The sequence below is a fragment of the Barbus barbus genome (genome assembly GCF_936440315.1).
Source record: "Barbus barbus genome assembly, chromosome: 50".
Lineage (NCBI taxonomy): Eukaryota > Metazoa > Chordata > Actinopteri > Cypriniformes > Cyprinidae > Barbus > Barbus barbus.
This window is the reverse complement of record NC_136728.1, coordinates 10,903,007-10,928,560: the sequence shown is the minus strand read 5'-3', so window position 1 is coordinate 10,928,560 and position 25,554 is coordinate 10,903,007. Positions and strand designations below refer to the sequence as shown.

The following is a 25,554-nucleotide window of genomic DNA, read 5'->3' as shown; positions in this document are numbered from 1 at the left end:
GCATTTGTGAACGGGGAAATGACAAACAACAAGCACTACTCTACACTGCTCAAAATTTGCGTTTGAATAGTCAGTGGCAAATTCTTTAAATATGAAAACATACTTACAGGCTGTGAGTAAGAAGCGCCAGACTGTCCTTGCAAAGTTGGAATTGCCCCACTTTATAGAAACAGCCTTTGTGCAAGCCAGCATTGTAGGCTACACTTTCAGGTTCAGGAAATAGTCCTCTCTAAAATGCGCAGCACACACTCTAATATTTGGGTTGAACTGTTCTGGAGCAGTGTTGTAAATACAGCTTAACCACTGATTTCTAGTTGTGTCCTCTTTTGGAAGCCCAAACAAAGTAGTTTCGCTTTCACAACGAAACACAGCGTCTCCAGGAAATGGCGCCAGCGGCAGCAACAATACTACAGTGAGAATAAAAATCACGCCCCCTTTCTTTGCGTAAACATTTGGGCGGTGTTGTGCAAATCTTCCCACACAGTGACGTAGACATGTGGGGGTGTGTTTAAATGAGGCATTTTAGGTGGGCGTGGAGAAGTCTTAACATTTATAAAGAATATCTCTTTGGGTTTGAGACTTTAGTCTTTGCAACTTTAGGGATCTTATCTATGCATGAATAGCTTGTAACACTCCAAAGAGAAAGGAAAACTTGAAATCGCATCATATGACCCCTTTAAAAACGTGTGCAAACGTTAAGTTTTTGTGACCACGTAGCACAACAATGTCATGTGAGCATGTAACTCATCTATAACTGCATCTATGGAGACATAGTCAAAAATCTCTATCTTTTGACACATTTCTACCAGTTAATCACGTCTGCCAGTCTATCGCACACCCTATACTGACCCCAAACCTTTGAATTGTTGAACTGTATATGTTGCAAGTCAAATGTACTTTCACATAACAAAAATTGAATTTTTTCACAGGGTGAAACCTTCAAAATAGATTTTAACAGTTTGAGTGTGAGACTCATTTGTAAAAGTGCAATTATCAAAAGTCTTTTCCATCTAACAGTCTGAAAATTTCTCACCCTCATTCTGCCGTTGCGGATCGCAGGTCCATCCTCAGCCAGTCTCAGCACAAACAGGTCCATCTTGTATTCCCGTCCTCCGCGGATACTAAAGCCAAATCCCTTCACACTTTTCTCCAGTTCCACAGTGAAATAGTCATAGTCCTGGAAAAATAAATAAAAATATTGAAGTGTGGCACGCCGCTTTTCAAGACAACCCCCACATTTGACTTTTATCTTCAATTTAAATGTTCTATTAATATTTATTATTAATTTATATTTATGTACTTAACACCAAATATCACAAAAAATGTATGTTGATGAGATCAAACTGCATTTTAATGAGTAATTAATTAATTTATTTTAATTCAGTGTACAGGACAAATACAAATGCTCTATATTTTATATACAAAAACAAATTGTGCTATAACAGGTGATTTCACTGCACAGGAAAAACATGGCACTTCTAATGGTTATTTTATTGATTTTCCAGCTGCGTAATACTGTAATTGTATCATATGGATGTCAAGTAATATTTTAGTGTAAAAAAAAATGTGCAGCTAGACCTGTGGTCTGTAATCGGCGATGGAGTGCTGTCTGTAGTCTATGAGAGCAGGTGGGTGTCTGTACTCCATGGTGGGCGGCTGTCTGTAGTCTGCTACAGGAGGATGTCTGTAGTCCACCGGAGGCTGTCTGTAGTCTGTATATGCAGCTTGGCAGATATCAGGTTTAACATCCTGCCTGGCTTTAACCTCCGACCTGTAGACACCAACAAATTCAAATTAAGCAATCCTGTCCCACAAGTCAACAGGCTGATTAACTTCATCTACACATTTCCCACAAAATTCAAGTTTAAACCACCTAAACTCTCTGTGATGTGTTGGTTAAAATACTATTACGTCCAATGCACAATAAAAACAACACATGTTGTTTGCTTAATGTCTAACAGTGACCTTTTTTTCCCCTCTCTGACCATGTGACCAGGGCTTTGCTCATGGGCCATATTTATCAAGTCTCAGTTCCCATCTTTCACGATGCATAAATCAGAGCAGTCAAGAGCCAACCCTGGGAAAAAACTGTGCAAACCCTGCCTGAGAGGAGAAGCATGTATTATTGAGGAGGTAAATAATTTATCATGAAGTGTTAAGTGATGTTACTCGGGCTAGTGCGAGAGAAAGACAGCAGACGCTCGAAGCATGATGTGAGACTGCCCAAGGCAGTTTGGTTGAGCCCAACGACTACCTGAGAGAAGCCTTTAAACAGACGTGGACACATGGAACAACACAGGAAAAAAAATGAAGGGATTTGGATGGTTTACGAAGAATGTCAAGAACAATCCCGACGATTTCAACTCCAACGTCAAAAGGAAAAATCTGAAATTATATATTACAATTTATTATAGTATTTTAATTTAATAGGAATTAAAATAATCATTACATTAAATAATTTTAATTAATTAAAAATATTTGATTAATTTATAATATATATTTCACATAAAAGTTTTTTTTTGTATCAGTGAAAAAGGACTTGACATTAATGACAATTAAGCAAGATTTCTCCGAAAAAAGTCATTACCATAATGAAAAACTAATTTAGATATTATCTGAATTGTAAACGACATATAACTCATGACAGTATGCTTATTTCATTTTATTTTGTAATCAATGTATTGCAGTAATTTTTATTGTAATACATGATAATTTTCAGTAGAGCTAATATTTTCAAAATTACAATAAAAAAGCTAAATACAGTAATGATTATTTTGGGTAAAATGTGCTTAATGGTGATAAAAAATAATGTTATATTTTGGGTAAAATGTGCTTAATGGTGATAAAAAATAATGCAATATGAACAAAGGGAAAGGGAAGTGTTGTGTGGCCATACTCGGAATTTGTGCTCTGCATTTAACCCATCCAAGTGTACACACAGTAGCGAACATACACCTGGAGCAGTGGGCAGCCATTGCCCGGGGAGCAGTTGGGAGTTCGGTGCCTTGCTCAAGGCTCTCACCTCAGTCGTGGTATTGAGAGTGTTAATTATTCACCCCTCCCCCACCTACAATCCCTGCCGGACCTGAGACTCGAACCCACAACCTTCGGGTTACAAGTCCAACTCTCTATCCACTAGGCCACGACTGTGCTCTGCATTTAAACCATCCAAGTGCACACACACAGTAGTGAACATACACCCGGAGCAGTTGGGGGTTCGGTGCCTTGCTCAAGGGTCTCATCTCAGTCATGGTATTGAGGGCGGAGAGAGTGTTGGTTATTCACTCCCCCCACCTACAATTCACGACCTTCGGGATACAAGTCTGACTCTCTAGAACGATAGATTGAACGATATATAGAAAGAGACAGACAGACAGACAGACAGATAGACAGATAGATAGATAGATAGATAGATAGATAGATAGATAGATAGATAGATAGATAGATAGATAGATAGATAGATAGATAGATAGATAGATAGATAGATAGATAGATAGATAGATAGATGGGTTGCCACCTAATAGTCAACTAATCGTTAGTCGACCAGAAGAGGCTTGAAAAAAGTTGCAGAAAAAATAAATAAATCCACAGGCGAAGTCACACAGTCCATGAAGGACAGATCATTAACGGCCGGTCTATGTGGTAATACAGTACTCAGGCAGGACATTCAAATGCTTGCCTATCATTCATCAATCTCAAATATGACTTATCATCTGAAATATGTAAGTATTAGCAAATTTACACGGCCGCTCAATCTAATGTTAAATTACAAACAGTACCTGGTGTCATGGAGGTACAGCTGTGGTGGGACTGGCACTGATCCGATGGAGGTGGGCTGAACTCCCGGTATGCCCGGATCCACAACAGCAGTAGCCTGAGTCACCGCTGAGCCCGACTGCATGGCCTCCAGGCCGGCCTGACTCACAGGCAGACTGCATTGAGTCACTGGCGGGCTGCTGTGCGGAGCTCCAGGGCCCGGCTCCATCAGCAGGGGGCTGGGCTGCGTGGTGGCCGGGCTGGGGTGGGGGGCTGGTGGGCTGGGATGAGCCACGGTGGGGCTCTGCTGGGCTGCTGGGCTGGACTGAGTCTGAGGGCTGTGCTTCTGGGCCACCATGGGACTCTGCTTCTCTGATGTAGGGGCCGAATGAGCACCGTTTACATCTAGGGCAAAAAATGGTTGTGTTTACAAAGGAAGAAGACAGAAATCTTTCTTTGTCGCAACATATTCTGATCATACCTTCTTCAGGGATGATGTGCAAGGTGACAGTGAGTCCAGCGTCTTTGATCAGCTTGACAATGTCAGCGTGAGGCATGTTGATGATAGACTGACAGTTGACAGCCATAATACGATCACCAACCTTCAGCTTCCCACAGCGATCAGCTGGACTGCCCTCGATGATACGGCCGATCTTATGTGGCACAGCTACAGAACATATGAATGTAAATATTGTGACAATTTCATGTAAAATATTTTGGTCATATTGTAGTTTTTAAAAATATATATAATAAGAAATGTAATATGTCCCTCCAATATAAAGAGAACATAAAAATAGAAATAATATTTTACATAAAGAAAATTAAGTTTGTTTTAGTACTGTTCATTATTTTTACATTGTGATATTTTCATCACAACTGAGCATGTTTTCCATTTGAATTCTCATTATTGTAATACATTTTAATTTTGTACCCCCCCCCCAATAATTAATACAAATATAATAATAAATTAACATAAGGTGAACATTATTTATTAACACTGTTATCATACATTTATTTGATGTTTATAATTTATTTACATTATTATTATAAATATTCTCAATAGTAATCTTAATGGTACTAAAATAGGCTGCATTTGTTATAATACATCTTTTAAAAACAATATTATAAATGTATTTTATATTTATACTTATAATTTATATAAATTACTATTATAAATATTCTCAATAGTAATATTAATGGCATTAAAATAGGCTTCATTTTTGTTGTAATAAAGACAAAAACATTTATCATTAAATGTAACCATAATAAAAAATATATATTAATATGTATAATATAATAATAGATAGTTTGTTTGTTTATTTATATTTATTTTTTTACAGGTTTTGTGAGATTTACCCAAATGTGGATAAGATGAATCAGCTTCTTCGCTTTAAATTTTGTGGACTGTGTTCTTGGACACATAATGGGCCTGATCCCATATTTTTTTCAATACATCTGCACTACAAACTGAACTTTACTCTAATATAATAAAGAGTCTGTCTTAATAAACATGTGACCATGTATAAAAGAATGCATTAGTGTTCACCAGAGCATCAGATAAACAGCTGTGTGAAAGGAGGACTTACTTATTGTGTTTGTGGTCTCTGGACGGTTGAGGGAGCTGATGATGACAAAGCCAAAGCCTTCGCTTTCCTTACGGTGGATAACTACATCAGTGGTGGGGGGCAAATTGACCGGGCACACAGCATGACCCCGGGGAGAACTGCTTTGATTGGCTGCTGCGCCGTTTTCCTCACATGGCAGGCCTGCAGGTGGCAGCAAACACAATCTCGGTCAATGCGAACACACAACCACAGCAGTGTGACTCCAGAGATAATTGCCACCAATTACTGCGCTTTGACTTCTTGATAATGTAATTCCAGGCATATGAAATAATCGGTTTTGTTGTTGTTTTATGAAGCATTTTTTAAACCTTTTTTTTTTTATCTAAAAAAGTCTACATATGTGTTTCATGTTTTCTATCAAATTGAATACATCATGCTTTAATAGTGAAGGAAAAAACACCTCAGTTTTATTCTGAGGGCCAAACTGATCGAAAATATTGCTGATATTTATATGGCCAAAAGTAAGATGAAATTCTGATATTTTTTAATATAAATACATTTTTTAACAGTATAGACTACATAAAGATGCATATAAATATCAATTTTCACTCTATAACTCCCATAAATGTCTTAGTAAAATATTTAAATGTTGTTTTTTATATAATGCAAAGCAATACGAGATGAGCAAATAAACATTTCTCAAATGTCTGATATATCATATCTGACACATGATTTTTCTAAAAACAATTGTGGAAAAATGATAGTCAAGTAAACCTGAATTGCTTAAGTTGAGTAAATGTTAATCTTGAAATATTAATGCAACATGAAACTTATTGCTTCACTTACTTTTTAAAAATCAGTATAGATTTCACAGCAAGAAATCTTGTGAACATTTTTACAATTACACTAAAAGGCCTTTTACTTGCTACAAAAGTATAAACTATCAATCAGACGAGATTTTATCATATTGATCATTTTCATATGAAATATGATACAGTAGGATTTATAGTTTTCATGAAACTAAAAAACAATTGCTTGCTTCTCCTCCTAAATACCTAGGTTATGGAATTTGCTGTTTTATAAACCCTGAGAGTGCAGTAAATGACTAGTTTTGAGGCTAAATTTGTTGTTTTGTTTGAGGAGAGTTTTGCTCACCCTGCTGCGGCAGAACTCTCCTCCTGACGGTCAGGGTGACCTGTCCGTTTCGTGCCGCTGCGTGCATGAGGTCGATGACGTAGCGGTGTGGTCTCCCCGCCACGGGCATCCTGTCAACCGAGACCAGCTCATCTCCCGGACGCAGTCTGCCGTCGCGCTCCGCAGGGCTGTTCTCTATGATTGCTCCGATCACAATCTGTGAGGAAAAAAATTGGTCATCATGTTAATGCGAACCGACATGCACAGTCTCATAATAATATTGTCACCCGTTTTACATGTTCAAACAGCAATATTCTTGACAAGCTGATGGGACAGAAAGTTGCTCAACTGCTGGTATTTATTTAAGAAATTAAATCAAATTACCAAACACAACTAGCTAAAAGACGACTGTAAATATTTGATAGTCTGTTTGATATATACAGTACCATGTATGGAACAGGGTTAGTGTTATTGTCAACCATAACTATTATAAAGAAGAATATAAGCAGTAAAAAAAAAAATTGTTCATTAAAACAAATAAAACATGTGCAAAAGAATAAAGCAAGCTTCTAAAATGCAAGCAAAAATTATTTCATCTGGAATAAATTCTTTATATATTTTAATTATTTCTCAACACTGATTTAAGACTAGCAATGTATTGTCAAATAAAAATAAAAATAAATATACAACAACAACAGCAATCCAATAAAAAAGCAGCTGTTTGATTGACATGTAAAACAACCAACCACAGTGTTGTGTGTCTCATTACAGGCAGATGGAACAATTTGTGATGGAATGAATGGGATGAAAACTACACTGAACTGAAATAAAACTAAAATGCGAATAAAAAAAAAGAAATAAAAGAAAATTCAATAAAAAAAATGTTGGGAAAAAAAACTGAATAAAAAAACAATTTGGACTGGGCATTATAATAAAAATATCACAGTATGAGTAATTTTAATTTTATTGAAACGTCTCACAATATAATTAATTTTGCTGTAAATTTATATATATATATATATATATATATATATATATATATATATATAAAAAAAATATATATATATATATATATATATATATATATATATATATATATATATATATATATATATATATATTTATATATATATATAGAAAAAAAAATCATGCAGTAAAATGTATACTTTAAAAAAAAAAAAAATAATTATTTCATGGTCACAAATGTATCTCAAAAAATAATGTAATGTAATCAGACACATCATAAGTCTGACATATGAGCAAAAACAGCCTGCACTTATTGGGTCAGTAATTTATTTATTTATATATTAATAAAAACACACTTTTTATTCTATATAAAAACTATGGTTTTCATAAAAACATTTTAAGCATAATATTATAATTATTTACTGGAGTAATGATGCTGAAAATTCAGCTTGGCATCACAGGAATAAATGGCATTATCCAATGTATGAAAAATTTTATGTTTTAAATTCTAATAATGTTGGCCAACATTGTGTTTTGATCAAATAAATGTAGCTTTAGTAATCATAAGAAACTTATTTCAAAAACATAAAAAAAATCTTACTGACCACAAACTTTTAAATGGCAGTCTTTGTCACTCATCATTATAAATTCCAGCTCTAATAATCACTACTTAAATTTTCAAAACTATAATAAGCACTATACTCCTATACCATATTATCATGGTACATGCCCAAAACAAAACATGGCTTTGCTATGGTAATATTGTATAAGTATCTGAAGGAAGCAGGAAATTATTATGTTCAGGTATGTTTCCATCTGCTGCTCGTGGAGCTGTACAGATATGAACCAGTATCTGTTTATCCTGCCCCATACGAGCCTTGTCACGGGCCTCCGGACTCACAGCCTGCACCGCCTCATCTCCACCCAGGATCCTAAAGCCGAAGCCGGTCTTCTCACGCAGCAGGTGCGCTTCCACTTCCTGATACTCCACACCTGAGGAACATGATTCACAGTTTAGATCACACACACCAAACTCAGAAGTGATTAAATCATGCTGCTTCCTTGGTTAGGGATATTTAACCACCTAACAACCACACAGCAACACATTCAAATCCACTCTGAGATCCTATAAAATGTAAGAACCGATCATGTTTGAGCAGAACTTCTACAAAACGTTCCTAAAACCTGAACACAAGCTGAAGGATCAGAGAATGCCACACGTTATGTAGGTCACCTCACGAACTGGAGTGCTGAACCTTCTGATGTAGTGGAGAATAAGAGTATAGTGGTAGACAGAGAGCTAAATATAGAGCACTGAAGTCACATGGGTTACATAAATTAGCTATTGAAATGTGACTAACAGCATATGTGCTCTGTGACATAAAGAAAGAGAAAGCAGCACATTCCTCTACTTGCCTGTAGAGTCTGTCAGCGTCCGAGGAGGGCCTGGCTCTGTGTGAATGAGAAACGAGAGCTTCAAACAATGAAATTATTCAAAAATACTTTGTACTGTCAAGTACCTTTATGCTTTATTTAGGCTTATATGTGGAGGAGTCACAAGAAACCTGTCAAGAATTTTAGAGGCTCATATTTCACCTCAAACTGAAAAGAAATAAATGATTCAATAAATTAAAAATGAATTATAAATACATTTTTATGAAGAAAATGAGGCCTATTTTTGTCTGGTTGTGACATTATTTTAATGAAAATGAAGCACATTTTGCTTTCCAATTGGCATTAATATAATTTGGAAAAAATATTATTTAAATTGTATTACATTTATACATTTATTTCCTTTTTATTTATTTCCATGACTTTTCCATGACCAGTCTCAGTTGTTGTTTGTGATAACTGATAAACTATTTGGCAATTTTTTTGGTGACTCTGTAGGGCTTGTGAGCAAATATAATTTACACTAGACCACTTTCCAGCTGATCCAAAACTATACCCATTGCACATTATTTAATATCTAGCCAAGATTTAAATATTTTTTAAGATCAAAGGTCATTGCACACTGAGTCCGAAATTCTCGTCTGAAATTTCCACACGTTAAAAATAAATACGACCTTGTGCTAATCACGTTTACACACTGCCTCATGAACAAATTCGGACCAGGTTAGATTTTCTGTGTTTTCGCATCTGTAGCAAGCATTTTGATAGGAAAGGATGACGAAAATACGAAAATGACCTTAAGATTCAAGATTTAAATTTCCCATTTTTTCAAAAACAATTCCACCTTAATTTTTTTTTTAGCTGTGGGAACCAAGTGATGATAGTACTAGTGAGAATTTACGTTTATTTTTTCCCCCGGCAAGTGGCACGTCTGGGCACTTTAATTTATTTATATATATATATATATATATATATATATATATATATATATATATATATATAGGTGACATATAATTTATATATATATATATATATATAGGTGACATCGGATGAAATTGTTCCTTCCTACTCGGGAGAAATTGCGATTGTGGGAGAAATCGTGTTTCCGATTGCGTTCCCCCCACGTGCTTTGCGAGGTGGGTTAACTAAACACGCTACTGCAAGTGGGACTTATAAAGTTTGTAAAAGCATGCATTGGATCCTGCCTTTTTTTTTCCTGCCGTGCTCCCGTCTGTGTGATTCATAAACGTGCATAAATTATGCACAGTACAATCAGATGACTGACTTTTAAACTGAGTATGTTTTCTGTAAAGATAACAGGCTTGTACTAATAGTGGAATGTTTATGTGCAAAGGACAGCACCGGTATTGCTACTGGAGCATGAGCTCTTGAAACTCCGCCCTCTTCTCCGGGAGCACCAGCTTATTTGCATTAAAAGGGAAAGACACGAAAAAGGTGTGTTTTGGCTCATACCCTAAAAGTGGCGATTTTAACAAGCTGTAAAAATGATCTGTTGGGTATTTTGAGCTAAAACTTCACTTACAATCTCTGGGAACATCAGAGACTTATTTATCATCTTGTAAAAAGGGGCATTTAAGGTGACCAGACATGCCACTTCCCGAGGACATGTTCTGCTCAGGATTTCTATATTGCCTAAAATTGTTTGCGCTGCACCGATCGATCGTCGTATGAAATCAAAGTAGTACGAGAGTGATTCGAAAGCATGGAGCCGTCTGCTCTGCTCTCTAGTTCCCGTGGTATTTGATGTCATACAGCGACTGATTGGCGCAGCACAAATATTCCAGAAAGCAAGGTTAACTTACCTTCACATATACCCTGAACTCTTGGTTGATTAACCCAAACCTTGCTTACTCGAGGTATGCTTGTCCCAAAAACACATCCAGGAGTAATTTCATTCAACTCAGAATATGTTCCTGGTTAACACGCAAGACATTGTCAACAGAGCGACGACGAATCGACGAGTCACTATGGAAACAGACGCTAAGAAAAAGCTCGACATACTACTACATTCTTCTTCTTCTGCTCACAGGCCATTTGTATACTTAGTGCAAATCGAGAATAAGAATTATATTGTTAGTTTGACGCTAATTATATAATAAGTCCTATCAGATATGTATTTTTATTATAGAAATATATTACAGAAAATGCTGATCCATGATGTGTGAGATGATAATAAAATATAATAAATATATATAATATAATAAAATGAACATTACCTTGTTTTATAATTTATATAGATAACTATTATATATGGCACCCATATACATTTATACAGATAATTTATACAGATAACTATTATATATGGCACCCATATATAACTATTATATATGGGTGGTGATGGCGCAGTGGATAAGACACATGCCTTTGGTGTGAGAGACCCGGGTTCGAATCCACTGTGAGACACCAATGTGTCCCTGAGCAAGACACTTAACCCCTTGTTGCTCCAGAGGCGTGCGACCTCTGACATATATAGCAATTGTAAGTCGCTTTGGATAAAAGCGTCAGCTAAATGAATAAATGTAAATGTAAATATATTAGTTACTTACTCTTAAACATACCCAGGTATGTCTCATAACCTGCTTTCTGGAATACCCCCCCTGAACTGTTGTGCATCTCCGAGCAAGTAATGTTTTATTTCTGAATGAATGCGTGTTTTGAACAAATTGTGTGAACCAATGATTCAATGGCCCATTCATAAAGAGAGCCATTTACTTGATTCTTGAATAAATCAGCAGTTTGAACGAACTGAATGAATGAACGAATTAATGAATGACTCAATGACTTACTCATAAAGACATTTATCACCACCTGCTGGTAATTTTAGTTTCTTATTTAGAGTATAACTTCACTAAAAATAAAAAAATAAATAAAAATTATAAAGTGATAGTTCACCCAAAAAGAAAAATTCTGTCATCATTTACTCACCCTCATGTCGTTTCAAACCTGTACCACTTGCTTTCTTTTATGGAACATAAAAGAAAATAATGAAGAATGTTGGTAAACAGAAGAAAAAGAATGTTGGTAAGCAGCTAATTTGGTTACCAATGACTTTCACTGTATAAACAAAAATACTGAGATGTTTCTCAAATAATCTTCTTTTATGCTCCATAGATTGTTATGCCATCGTAGCCCAAACATTTATGTGTAAAAAATAATAATAATAATAATAATATGTTGAATCAAATAAAACAACAAAAAGTTACTTTTTGTAATATCTACTTGATATTTTTTTATTATTTAACACAATAATGGTTTTAAAATATCTTTTGGGGGTATTTTCACAGCCATTTTCATTATGACGGCTAATATAAAAGAAAATCATGCGCTTAATTGTGATTAAAAATTTTAATTATTGCCCAGCACTAATATATATTCTGTATGTATGTATGTATGTATGTATATATATATATATATATATATATATATACACACACACACACACACACACACACAAACACATATAAAAATCTAAGCTGAAATATTTTATATAGTTATTTCTAAATAATTAAATAGCGACCAAAATCTTTGACTTACGTCTGCTTTCATAAATTGCACGTGACTTCTCATAGAGGTCGTAGGGGTCTGGCTTGCTCAGGTGGAAGGGATCTGTGTCTGGAACAGAGGAGCGATGGAGCGTCTGGCCGGGATGTGGGGCACCGTGGGGGAGCAAAGTAGCCGACAAGCTGGTCTGGGGGCTTCCTTGAGGGTCCCACTGTATGGACAACACAGATATGGACTGGTTTGAGTGGATAATATATATCCATACACCAAAAAGAAGTGCAAATCTCTCATGTAGTTCCTTTAAAAGTTCAAGAGGAGAACATCTGGCATATCATAAAGGTGACCCCTGTCATTACTCCTGTCCTCTTTCTGCGATGAGAGAGTTTAGCAGTCCAATCCCTCTCTGGAGGTTCAGTGGGGGAGATGAATTAAGCCCTAAGTGAGGGACTAAAGCGTGAAGCAAAGTATCTGTGCTACAGTCATGCACCCCGGGGGCTAATGGATCCCATTTCCTCTGAACTGTTCATTTCACCTGCAGCTCTCTCCGCTTAACCTGCCAATTCCATTACGAGCCCTGAATCCAGCAGCACTGGACGGCTTGCTGAAAATGATCTATCTCACACCGGGATGAAAGTGAACTCACATGAAATTAGATATCATGGCCAGTTCTAGAAATACCTAAATATGCTAAATGAAATGTTGCATTACTTTACAAGGCTTCGGAGAAAGTTAACCTGGGATGTATAGTACATTAAGTTTGCCAAACACCATTTGTGGATCTGCAATGCAATTAAGACATGTAAAACTAAGGAAGATTACACAAGTGGACTAAAAACACTGTGGAGCATTCATTTGTTGTGGGATAGTGACTAAAACAGTCTGGGATATTCTGCTAAATATCGTCTTTTATTATAAATAAATAAATCTAAAATTAGAAAATTATAAATAAATCACAGCTGAAATATTTGAAACATTTTCTAAAGTTAATTGATTAAACTAGTTAACTAAACTAATCACTAATAAACTAAAACTGAAATTTAAAACCACAAAAAATTGTTACTCTAAATAAAATACAATATATACATATTTTAATTAGCTATTTGTAAAGGCAACACTTTTTCATTTTAATTTAGTTGAACAATGTACTAAAATAAACTGAAAGAAAAAGAAAAGAAAAACGTAGACGTACTACAAAAAACAAAAACTACAAAAAATGACAAAGACAAAATTACAATTTTTTTTTTAACTGATTCAAACTTTTAATAAAAACTGTAAAATGTCAATGATAATGAAATAACACTATTTGAAATATTATGGATATTATTATGGATATATGGATAATAACCTTTACTTGCCATAATTTTGAACCCTTCTAAAACGGTTTGTATCATGTGAAAGTGGTTTCTTTTTTAAAATACATAGACAGTGAAAAAACAAATCCCACAGATTTGAAGTGGCATGAGGGTGAGTAAATAATGACAGAATTTTCATTTTTGTGTGAAACCTCTCTTTAATATTTAAAATTTAAAATGAATCCATTTTCAGAAACGAGGAGTTTTGTTAAGTTGGCCAGAGCTATAAATCACACGGCAGCATGATTGAGTCTGCGGGTCTCAGGGACCGAGGAGGAGGAATATCAATTGAGTATCACCTGCATAATCTTTGCTTGGAATAATTTGTCTTCATGATAAACACATTCAAGTGTGCTCCACCTTCACAAACACACATATTAAAGAGGCACACTTTGCTGTCAGTTAAAGCTTTTTGTTTGCTAATGCAGCACCACAAGAGGCATACTGATTAAGCATGCCACCCATGGCGACTGCGTTAATGCATCTGTCACCCGGGACATTTCCATGTCGGGTTTCATCAGAGTGTTATCCAGTGCGCCGCTGAACACGTGCTGAGACTGCGAACTCGTGGCTGCGGTTTGTCTTTAACAGCGATCGGAGATTGATGCTGCAATTGCTCTGAGCTGCTGAGGGATTTCGGCCATCAGGCGCTGGTCTTAGATCACTGCTAAAAGTTAGCAGCTAGCCGGAGGTGTGCAGGTGCTCAAATCCTCTTACGTTTCATAAAAAAACATGACTTGATCATTTCTCCAGCAAACGCTGAAGCTGAATCACAACTGTCAAAATTACATCAGCGTATCTGCTGAAATGAGTAATCAATTTGCGCTATATTGCATAGCAAATATTGGAAAAATCATTTTAAAGGCAACAGTATACACTTGTACATATGTGTATGAGAACATTTATAACTTAGGAATGTTTTTAGAGATGAAAAGCCAAACAAAATGTAGCCATAAATTTCAATCATTTTTATTAAATACTACTAACAAAACACATAATATGCATCTTTACACTCTGTCATATGAGCACCTAGTTAAAAGCTATATTTGTTAGATTCACTTAAAAGAACAGACTCATTTGAATCATGTTTGGGAATAGATGTTTTTGAGTCACTAAAAATAGTGCTATCAAACGATTAATTGAGTTTAATCACATCCAAAATAAAAGTTTTAGTTTACTTAGTATATATATAACCCGAATTCCATGTGCAACCCGAATTCCGGAAATGTTGGGACGTTTTTAAAATTTGAATAAAATGAAAACTAAAAGACTTTCAAATCACACGAGCTAATATTTTATTCACAATAGAACATGGGTAATATAATCAAATGTTTAAACTGAGAAATTTTACAATTTTATGCACAAAATGAGCTCATTTCAAATTTGACGCCTGCTACAGGTCTCAAAATAGTTAGGACGGGGGCATGTTTACCATGGTGTACCATCTCCTCTTCTTTTCAAAACAGTTTGAAGACGTCTTGGCATCGAAGTTATGAGTTTCTGGAGTTTTGGTGTTGGAATTTGGTTCCATTCTTGCCTGATATAGGTTTCCAGCTGCCGAAGCGTTCGTGGTCATCTTTGACATATTTTTCGTTTAATAATGCACCAAATGTTCTCTATAGGTGAAAGATCTGGACTGCAGCCAGGCCAATTCAGCACCCGGACTCTTCTACCACGAAGCCATGCTGTTGTAATAGCTGCAGTATGTGGTTTTGCATTGTCCTGCTGAAATACACAAGGTCTTCCCTGAAATAGACATCGTCTGGAGGGGAGCATATGTTGCTCTAAAACCTTTATATACCTTTCAGCATTCATAGTGCCTTCCAAACCATGCAAGCTGCCCATACCGTATGCACTTATGCACCCCCATACTATCAGAGATGCTGACTTTTGAACTGAACACTGATAACACGCTGGAAGGTCTCCGTCCTCTTTAGCCCGGAGGACACGGCATCCATGATTTCCAACAAGAATGTCAAATTTGGACTTGTCTGACTAAAGAACACTTTTCAATTTTGAAACCGTCCATTTTAAATGAGCCTTGATCCACAGGACACGACGGCGCTTCTGGACCAGGTTCACATATGGCTTCCTTTTTGCATGATAGAGCTTTAGTTGGCATCTGCAGATGGCACGGCAGATTGTATTTACCGACAGTGGTTTCTGGAAGTATTCCTGGGCCCATTTAGTAATGTCGATGACAGAATCATGCAAATGAGTGATGCATTGTCATCTGAGGGCCCGAAGACCACAGGCATCCAACAAAGGTCTTCGACCTTGTCCCTTACAAACAGAGATTTCTCCAGTTCTCTGAATCTTTTGATGATGTTATGCACTGTGGATGATGAGATTTGCAAAGCTTTGCAATTTGACGTTGAGGAACGTTGTTTTTAAAAGTATTCCACAATCTTTTTATACACTCTTTCACAGATTGGAGAGCCTCTGCCCATATTTATTTCTTTACATCTCTACTTCTGCCTCTCTAAGACGTCCCTTTTATAGCTAATCATGTTACAGATCTGATGTCAATTAAACTAATTAGTTGCTAGATGTTCTCCCAGCTGAATCTTTTCAAAATTTCTTGCTTTTTCAGTCCTTTGTTGCCCCAGTGCCAACTTTTTTGAGACCTGTAGCAGGCATCAAATTTGAAATGAGCTCATTTAGTAGACAAAAGTGTAAAATTTCTCCATTTAGATATTTTTTATGTTCTCTATGTTCTATTGTGAATAAAATATTGGCTCATGTGATTAGAAAGTATTTTTTCATTTTATTCAAATTTAAAAAACATCCTACATTTCCAGAATTCAGGTTGTATATATTTAAGAAAAATGTTACTTTTATATATTAAATATATTTATATATAATATATTATATTTATTATATGAATATAAATATATAAATGTAAATATTTTCAAAGTATATACTGTATGTGTGTGTATTTAAATATACATAATAAATATACATATTACACACAGATATATTATGTAAATAAAAACTTTTATTTCGGATGCGATTAATCGCCATTAATCGTTTGACAGGACAACTAAAAAAGAATGTTTCATTAGAATAATTCATTCAGGAATCAGACCGCAGTGTTTGATGCACTACAACGAACTGACTAAGAGTCATTTGTTCGGAAACTGGACAACTCTGGTTCTGTGGCATGTGTTTGATTTCTTAAAAATAATTTAAAAAATCTTATTTGTCGGTTGGCTTAGAGTCATTTGTTCTGAAATCAGACAACTCTGGTTGCTCATTCAAAATCGCCACCTTGTAAAATATCCACATATTTATGCCGTTCCATCCATACCAGTGGAAGAAAGCACTTGTGAGAACTGTTAATAGAACCAAATGTCATGTGGTCAAATCTGTATTGAATCCTTACTTCACGACCATTTGAATTTACAGAAGGTGTCAAGATCAGTTTAAGAACATGCAAAAACAAATAGTAGTTTGAGAACGCAAATATTTCAAATCATTTACCTGTTTTGTGGGATCCCAGGGTGTGTAGAGGCCTGACAGAAAAAGAAAGAATGGTTAAAATCATTAGATCTAAGGAGTAATTTTTCATAATTATCTCATAATATTCATCCATTTTTCTCTTCACTTTGTTGTCCTGTAGGCGGTGAGGAAAGTTTATTGCATTTATTTGCAAGGTAATTACATCATTAGCCTTAAGCAGATGCCAAACTCGTCTTAAATAAAAAGACTAAAATTGAGCCTGCCAAACAGTATTTAGTACCGTAAAGGAGACAGAAAACACTAAACTAGATTTTGGACTTCCAGTCAGTTCTGAATGATTCTGAAATATGAATGGTCAGAAATGCTTTAGCATATGTGTTGAATCTATATCACTGTATATCACTCAGCATTACTGTCCTCATTCGTATCGGACACATATCTGTAGTAAAATGTCTTAGTATTAGGATAATCAGAAATTAGGAAGAAAATTTAGGATTATGATCATTTACAAAAAAAATAAATGTAAATTAGTATTTTTATCATTATTGTAACAGCACATTTTATATGTGACTCATGCTATATCATATACTATGTACAGTACTACAAAAAAATTCTTAATTATTGTTTGTCATAGTAAAATGAATTTTTATTAGTGATATTTTCTGATTCTAATAAATCCATCAGAAATCTCATTATAGCAAGATACTTTATTTATAGACATACTGTACACTTTCTTGAGATAAATATTTGCATTAGATATTATGTTTATTTTTCAGACTCCACTGACATGTTGTTTTTCTTGTTTTATTAAAAAGTGCCAATTGGGTCAGAAAAACTGATAGAATAGTGTGTTTATATTAATAATAATGTATAAATGACCCAAATTACACCTAAATCAATTTTTTTTGTCAAATAAAAACAATTAATGAAAAATATTATGACATTATAAAGTATCTTACTGACTACATTATTTACACTAACAGAAATCCATTTTAATGGTCAGACTGGGTAAAATAACGATAGTTACAACCACACATTTCACCTTTTACAATATGCAAAGAACTACCGCAATACTGTTTTATTCTGAGTTCCCCATATAGTAAAATGCATGATGTGCATTTGAGATATGACTGTCTGTGATATGAAGAAGGCTGTTTAAGATTCATCTGCAATGTGATTAAACCATGGCCAGAGGTGCTATGAGAATAATGAGTTATGACTTTTCATTTCTTAGGCTCGTACCCGTTTCTTTCAATTGCACAGCCTATATTGCAAGTCTTTGTGCTTCTGTGTGCATGAAAATGTGCACGCATGTGAACATCTGGATATGTGTATGTGACCATTTGTAGGGGAGCAAGGCATTTTTCTGCCTACTTAAACTAACAGGATTACATCAAACACTATATGACCAGGACACGACTTGGCAGCGAAGGGCTAAACATAAAGCCTCGGGCAAACGTGTACAATCGGGCCACTCCACAAGTCCTCCTCCTCCCCCAATGCATCACAAAAGAAGCCATATGGACAAGAAAAAGCAGAGAACTTCGATCTAGCTTGTGTTCAAGGCTTCAAGGATTTGTTCTCTTATTTCTTGATTGCCGCATTTGGACTTAAACACTGAAACAACCTTCAAAAAAGTAAACTCAAAGGTGAATGCCACGTGCTGTCAGTGGCCTCATGCGTCCTTGGGTTTCATTCATGTCGTGCGTCTCTCTCTCAGGTGAAGTCTGAAAGGTGAGTCAGATGGAATCATGAGGGATTCGGGGTGACTGTCAGCTCTGAGTTCTCCGAGACCCAGATGGAATAGAGCCAAGAGGATGTAAGAGCTGTCTGCACTGCTGAAATGCCACGGCCCTGATGATATTTCCAACAGTACAGAGAGTCAGAGGAGTATAGTTGTCACCTCACACCTGCCTGTCCAGTCCTACCTGAGATGTCAATAATCCTCATAAAAGAAGTGCAGAGAGGAAGACGGACAGTGGATTTGTGCTCAGACTGCTGCACTAATAAGCTAGAGAAATGGGAATCGTAAGGACAATTCTGGTTCCTTAATGATTCTTTTAGTACTCTGGGCAAATTTGGAGATAAGAAATACATTTCTTATTGCATTTACCTCCCTCGGCAGTCTGTTGCCAAATGAGATCATTTCTGATTCCAACAGAAATAAATGTAGTGAAATTATTGCAAAAGTTGCATTTATGCACATGGGTGCAAATGCAATCCAATAACTCGTCCTAAGTAGGTCTGAGCGATATATTGAATATTTGCAGAATATATTCATTATGATTTTGCTGGCAGGATATATTGCTATTTATTTTTTTATCTATGTTATGTAGGCACGGTGCATATAAATAAAAGCAGATCAAATAAATATATTTTTCTTTTGTTCATTTAGTGATGAATAGAAAATTAAATTAAAATAATGGTCCCTTTGATTCAGTGGTATTTTAGTATTAGTTATATATACTATTATAATATTTATTAATATTTTGAATTCATTTGAATTTCATTTCAGTTTACGTTTTATTCATTTTGTTATGAGCTTTTGCCATTGTAATTAGTTTATGTTTTTATTTAGTTTTAATTCGTTTTTTTTCAAGTTAAGTAATTTTCGCACAATTTTTTTATTTCTGTTTTAAGCTCTAATTTTCATGTAGATTTTTGTGTAGTTTTTCACCTAATTGTTTTTATTTGGTTTTACACTCACCTAAAGGATTATTAGGAACACCATACTAATACTGTGTTTGACCCCCTTTCGCCTTCAGAACTGCCTTAATTCTACGTGGCATTGATTCAACAAGGTGCTGAAAGCATTCTTTAGAAATGTTGGCCCATATCGATAGGATAGCATCTTGCAGTTGATGGAGATTTGTGGGATGCACATCCAGGGCACGAAGCTCCCGTTCCACCACATCCCAAAGATGCTCTATTGGGTTGAGATCTGGTGACTGTGGGGGCCATTTTAGTACAGTGAACTCATTGTCATGTTCAAGAAACCAATTTGAAATGATTCGAGCTTTGTGACATGGTGCATTATCCTGCTGGAAGTAGCCATCAGAGGATGGGTACATGGTGGTCATAAAGGGATGGACATGGTCAGAAACAATGCTCAGGTAGGCCGTGGCATTTAAACGATGCCCAATTGGCACTAAGGGGCCTAAAGTGTGCCAAGAAAACATCCCCCACACCATTACACCACCACCACCAGCCTGCACAGTGGTAACAAGGCATGATGGATCCATGTTCTCATTCTGTTTACGCCAAATTCTGACTCTACCATCTGAATGTCTCAACAGAAATCGAGACTCATCAGACCAGGCAACATTTTTCCAGTCTTCAACCGTCCAATTTTGGTGAGCTCGTGCAAATTGTAGCCTCTTTTTCCTATTTGTAGTGGAGATGAGTGGTACCCGGTGGGGTCTTCTGCTGTTGTAGCCCATCTGCCTCAAGGTTGTGCGTGTTGTGGCTTCACAAATGCTTTGCTGCATACCTCGGTTGTAACGAGTGGTTATTTCAGTCAAAGTTGCTCTTCTATCAACTTGAATCAGTCGGCCCATTCTCCTCTGACCTCTAGCATCAACAAGGCATTTTCGCCCACAGGACTGCCGCATACTGGATGTTTTTCCCTTTTCACACCATTCTTTGTAAACCCTAGAAATGGTTGTGCGTGAAAATCCCAGTAACTGAGCAGATTGTGAAATACTCAGACCGGCCCGTCTGGCACCAACAACCATGCCACGCTCAAAATTGCTTAAATCACCTTTCTTTCCCATTCTGACATTCAGTTTGGAGTTCAGAGATTGTCTTGACCAGGACCACACCCCTAAATGCATTGAAGCAACTGCCATGTGATTGGTTGATTAGATAATTGCATTAATGAGAAATTGAACAGGTGTTCCTAATAATCCTTTAGGTGAGTGTATATCAGCTTTATTTCAATTAACTTAAAAATCATTTGAATAGTTTCAGTTTCCAATTACAACAGTGCTCTGATAAAAAAAACACAGTAATTTTAGTCAAGTAATACTTTTATAAAAATATTATATTTATGATATCTAAGAAATATCAAGATATATACTTAATGACAAAATACTGAGATTTTTTTTTTGCCATTTCATTCATCCCTTGTCCTAATTAAACACTAATAAATAAAAATATTAAACAAAAATATAATTTTATACATATTGTCAGATTGTCTTCGATTCCACTTCACAGCATCCTGTTCCAGTGTTTCTTTGTTTTTTTAGTTTTTTGGATGGAACCAATGGAACCAATTTTGATTCTTCAATATATAACTGGCTCTGGTTACACTGCAAGTTTGTGCGGACAGCACAAAAGAAAGAATGTCTATTTACCGTCTTTGAATTCAGAATTCTCACCTTGTTCTGGTGTGAAATTATGCTTGTCTTGACATTTATCTGCCCATTCATCCCACTGCTTTAAATAGATATATTCATGTAAATTTATGTAAATTATAATGATATAAACTCGTCATGTCACCAAGAATAAATTACATCTCCTCAATCAGCATCTATTTCAGAGTATTCCCTCAGTGATACCTGCTGGGAAGCAACACGCTCTGATTGGCCTGTTCGCCAAACACCCCGCCCCCCTCGAGCCACTCTGCGTTCTCATTCGTCTGCCTGTTTATCTCCACAGCTCAGTGTGGGAGTCATGCTTTAATTAGAGAACTGGGGAAAAGAGCTGTGAACATGGCCGGCTCTGACCGGGCTCTTGGCAGAACGCCGGCAGGAAACTGAATGGTCTCGCACTTAGCCAGTGAGTCACACGGGACCGTCTCTCGCTCCCTTACAAGAGGCCTTGGAGTGGTTGCTGAGAGGTCCTTTAAGACCGTAGCCTTCGATATAGTCATGAAACACGCAGAGGAGGTGAGAACAGATGCACGGCATAATTGGCAGGAAGCATGGATGTAATTACTTGATTGATAGTGGTTTAGAGGAACAGACAAGCGTCTTAAGAACACATATCAGGTTTATTGTACACATGGAGAGACTATAGCCTTCTTCAAGTTTCTATTAATTTCCTCATTCATTTTCATTCTAAGAATATCCTAATTAAGAAGGGTGATAAAATATTACACTCTGCACGGACATTTTAATGAAAGTAAGCACTCCGGTAAGTGGACTCGCATGGAATTAGTAGATTAGCTTGGCTCCAGTCTGAATATGATAATAACTGTCACCAGCTCTTGCCAAGAGATGATACAGTGTGCAATCTTGCAAAGGCTTTGCTAAAATTGCCCAAAAACAGCTCATCAGCTTCAGTTATTCTGAACGAAAACAGCTTGAGTCTGAGAAATTGAGATGTACTGGTTAGTTTGTGAGGCAAAGCACATCTAGGAGTCTATAATATGAATGTTTCTCACCTCTATTTCAAAATCTTGCTGAATCAAAGCTTAAGGCAAGTTCAGAGCGCTTAGAAAAAGACTAAAAACTGAAGCACTGAAGCGTACAAAGTTACTTTCAACATTTCAACCAAAACTTTAAAAGAAAAGTTCACCCAAAAATGATATTCTGCAATCTTTAGATAATTATCATCAGTGTTTATGCCCAACTTGAGGCAAATGTGCTAATTTAAAAGTAAGTATTATGTAACATCCACATTTAACCACAATAATTTTCGTTATTAAAAAAAACGTTTCTAACACAAAGCTGTCATGGCTTCTGAAACCTTGGAACATGCAGGTTTTGGAGTTTTGGACAGCCCTTGGTCTCTATATGCGATCGTTGTATTGACAAAGTGCAGTGTATGCACTCAAAATTTCTCCTTTTGTGTTCAAAAGAAAAAAAGAAGGGTGAGTAGATACTGACACAAATTTCAATTTTCAGTGAACACTGTACTTTGCCAAGGTCTGACGTAGATTTCAGGCAACTTTCGCACATTTCTGATGAACTTGGTTTTAAAAATGAGGGGTGGAAATGTGTGCACCTGCTGCTGCTCCTCTCTGAATGACAAGCGTAGCCTCTGTTCCCACTGGACAGTCCTTGAGCAGCTGCACCACCTGTGTGTGGTTGAGTCCCTGGAGACCCTTCTGATTAATCTCCACCATCAAATCTCCTTCACATAACCCCGGACAACCCTGCGGCTCCAGAACCTGATCCAAACGTATAGAAACAATTATCACACATATCATGCTTGATATAGATATATATATATAATTTTCCAAAGAAAATCATTTATAATTTGTTTTCTAAACAAACAACATATATCTAGATAGATAGAACGACCGATAGAACGATAGAATGACATGGATAGATAGATGGATAGATGGATAGATAGAACGTTTCAGTGTTTTATATATGCATACTATTTCATTTGAGTTTGAGACCCACAATATTAAAACGTTTGTTCAAAGAGGATATCAGTGCACCTGTTTGACTCGTTGCCCTGTGGGACTGTCGGCAATGGTGAACCCGAAACCCTCTGTGCCTTTGGTTATAGTGAGACTCAGAAGTTCAGGGGCCACTTGAGCGCCAGCGGTTGCACCTGAGGAGGACGCCATGGAGACGCTGTCATCGGGTAGGAGTCCCGGTGTGGTCAGGGATGGAGGCTGAGAGCCGTCCAGGTGTGTGTCTCCAGGATGGGGATGCAGGGTAAGGCCCTCGCCGTGCTCGGGTACCAAGCGTCCAGTCAAAGACATGTACTCCATGTAATTTTCATAGCTGTTCCTTCCATTGAGCAGCAACGAGTGATCCACTAGGCCCAAAGGGGGCATGGAGGAACTAGCAGAGGGGTCTCCAGGGTCATATGGGAGAGGGTAACCTCGACACAGCACCAGGGTGACACTCTGGCCAATGGGGACGGACTGGAAAAGCTTCACCACATCGGCATGGGTGGTGCCCAAAACACAGATGTCATTGATGTAGACGATCACATCACCTGATGAAGAAATAATTAAAAAAATGAAAGAATTAAACAAATATGAAGCGCCATACTCCCAAGTGCATTATGTCATCACTTTCATATCTACCACTCGCTCAGAGAGCGTATGTCCTGAAATTGGCTTAATTATTAAGGATATCGGCTCATTACATTTTACTGTAATTTTATGCTAGGATGACCGTAAGTCCTCGTTTTCACAGACATGTCCTGGCTAGGATTTCTAAATTGCCTAAAATGTCTGGTTTTAGTTTTGTTTTGCTATTGACAATCTCTGCAGACCACATACATTATATGTATGCATATTTACATTATTTTGACAGTTCTCGCTATTTAAAGGCACATACTCACATAAGCCGATTTTATTTTCTAGGTCTCTTCCTAATCTTTCTCATTTTACTAAGAAATCTATAACGCTGTCTCGGTCCTATTCTTCTAAGTTTGGGTCTAATTTTAATCAGTGTTTTATGGAGTCTTGTTCTCATCTATCTTTGGATCTACCGCTACCTGACCTGGATGCTGACCAACATCTAAGTCTTCTAAATTCTGCCTGGCTGGACGTTTTAGACGTCACTGCTCCGCTCAAGCCTTATTAGCACAAATCTAAATCTGTTTCGTGGCAAAATTCTGATACCCGACTCTTACGACAAGCTTGTAGAAAGGCCGAGCGCAAATGGAAAAAGGATAAATTACATATTTAATTTCAGTTGTTTAAAGACAGTTTATCAGCTTATCAGTCTGCTGCTAAATCTGCTTATTTTTCTGATTTAATTTTAAAAAATCATTCTACTCCTAAAGCCCTGTTTTCTGTTATTAATTATGTTATTAATCCTCCTATTAACACAGTGTCCGTTGCCTCCAATGATCTATGTGAAAGCTTTTTGAGACATTTCATTGATAAAGTCTCTAATTTGAGACCCAAAGTCTGTTCTCTCCACTCTGAACCACCTCCTTTTTCTCTGCTTCCTATTTCTTGGGACGTTTTTGAACCCATTTCCTTACAATCACTCAAAGACATCATTGCTAATAAACCATCACTTTGTCCTTATGACATTATACATCCTAAATTTTATAAAGTAATTGCTGATATTGTTGGGCTAGGTTTGGTGTCTTTTGTCAATAAGTGCCTTTTAACTGGCTCTGTACCTGCAACTCTTAAAGTGGCTACTGTCACTCCCCTTCTCAAGAAGCCTTCACTGGATCCTTCTATTCTGAATAACTTCCGTCCCATTTCTGTTTTTATACAAACCCGATTCCAAAAAAGTTGGGACACTGTACAAATTACGAATAAAAAAGGAATGCAATAATTTACAAATCTCATAAACTTATATTTTATTCACAATAGAATATAGATAACATATCAAATGTTGAAAGTGAGACATTTTGAAATGTCATGCCAAATATTGGCTCATTTTGGATTTCATGAGAGCTACACATTCCAAAAAAGTTGGGACAAGTAGCAATAAGAGGCCGGAAAAGTTAAATGTACATATAAGGAACAGCTG

General features: G+C 36.4%; 1 protein-coding gene across 1 annotated transcript in view; it reads right to left on the bottom strand.

The window, feature by feature from the left end:
- LOC306868033 (membrane-associated guanylate kinase, WW and PDZ domain-containing protein 2-like) overlaps positions 1-25,554 on the bottom strand; it is a gene marked incomplete at its 5' end in the record, with an annotated part of 105,228 nt that overhangs the window by 4,752 nt on the left and 74,922 nt on the right. The window contains 12 exons of the mRNA XM_079414014.1: positions 1,034-1,177; positions 1,579-1,771; positions 3,780-4,161; positions 4,238-4,423; positions 5,343-5,522; positions 6,477-6,672; positions 8,323-8,414; positions 8,838-8,873; positions 12,369-12,546; positions 17,171-17,202; positions 23,099-23,264; positions 23,541-24,049. Of these exons, the coding sequence (XP_079270140.1) occupies positions 1,034-1,177; positions 1,579-1,771; positions 3,780-4,161; positions 4,238-4,423; positions 5,343-5,522; positions 6,477-6,672; positions 8,323-8,414; positions 8,838-8,873; positions 12,369-12,546; positions 17,171-17,202; positions 23,099-23,264; positions 23,541-24,049 (2,294 nt within the window). The remainder of the gene's footprint in view (positions 1-1,033; positions 1,178-1,578; positions 1,772-3,779; positions 4,162-4,237; positions 4,424-5,342; positions 5,523-6,476; positions 6,673-8,322; positions 8,415-8,837; positions 8,874-12,368; positions 12,547-17,170; positions 17,203-23,098; positions 23,265-23,540; positions 24,050-25,554) is intronic.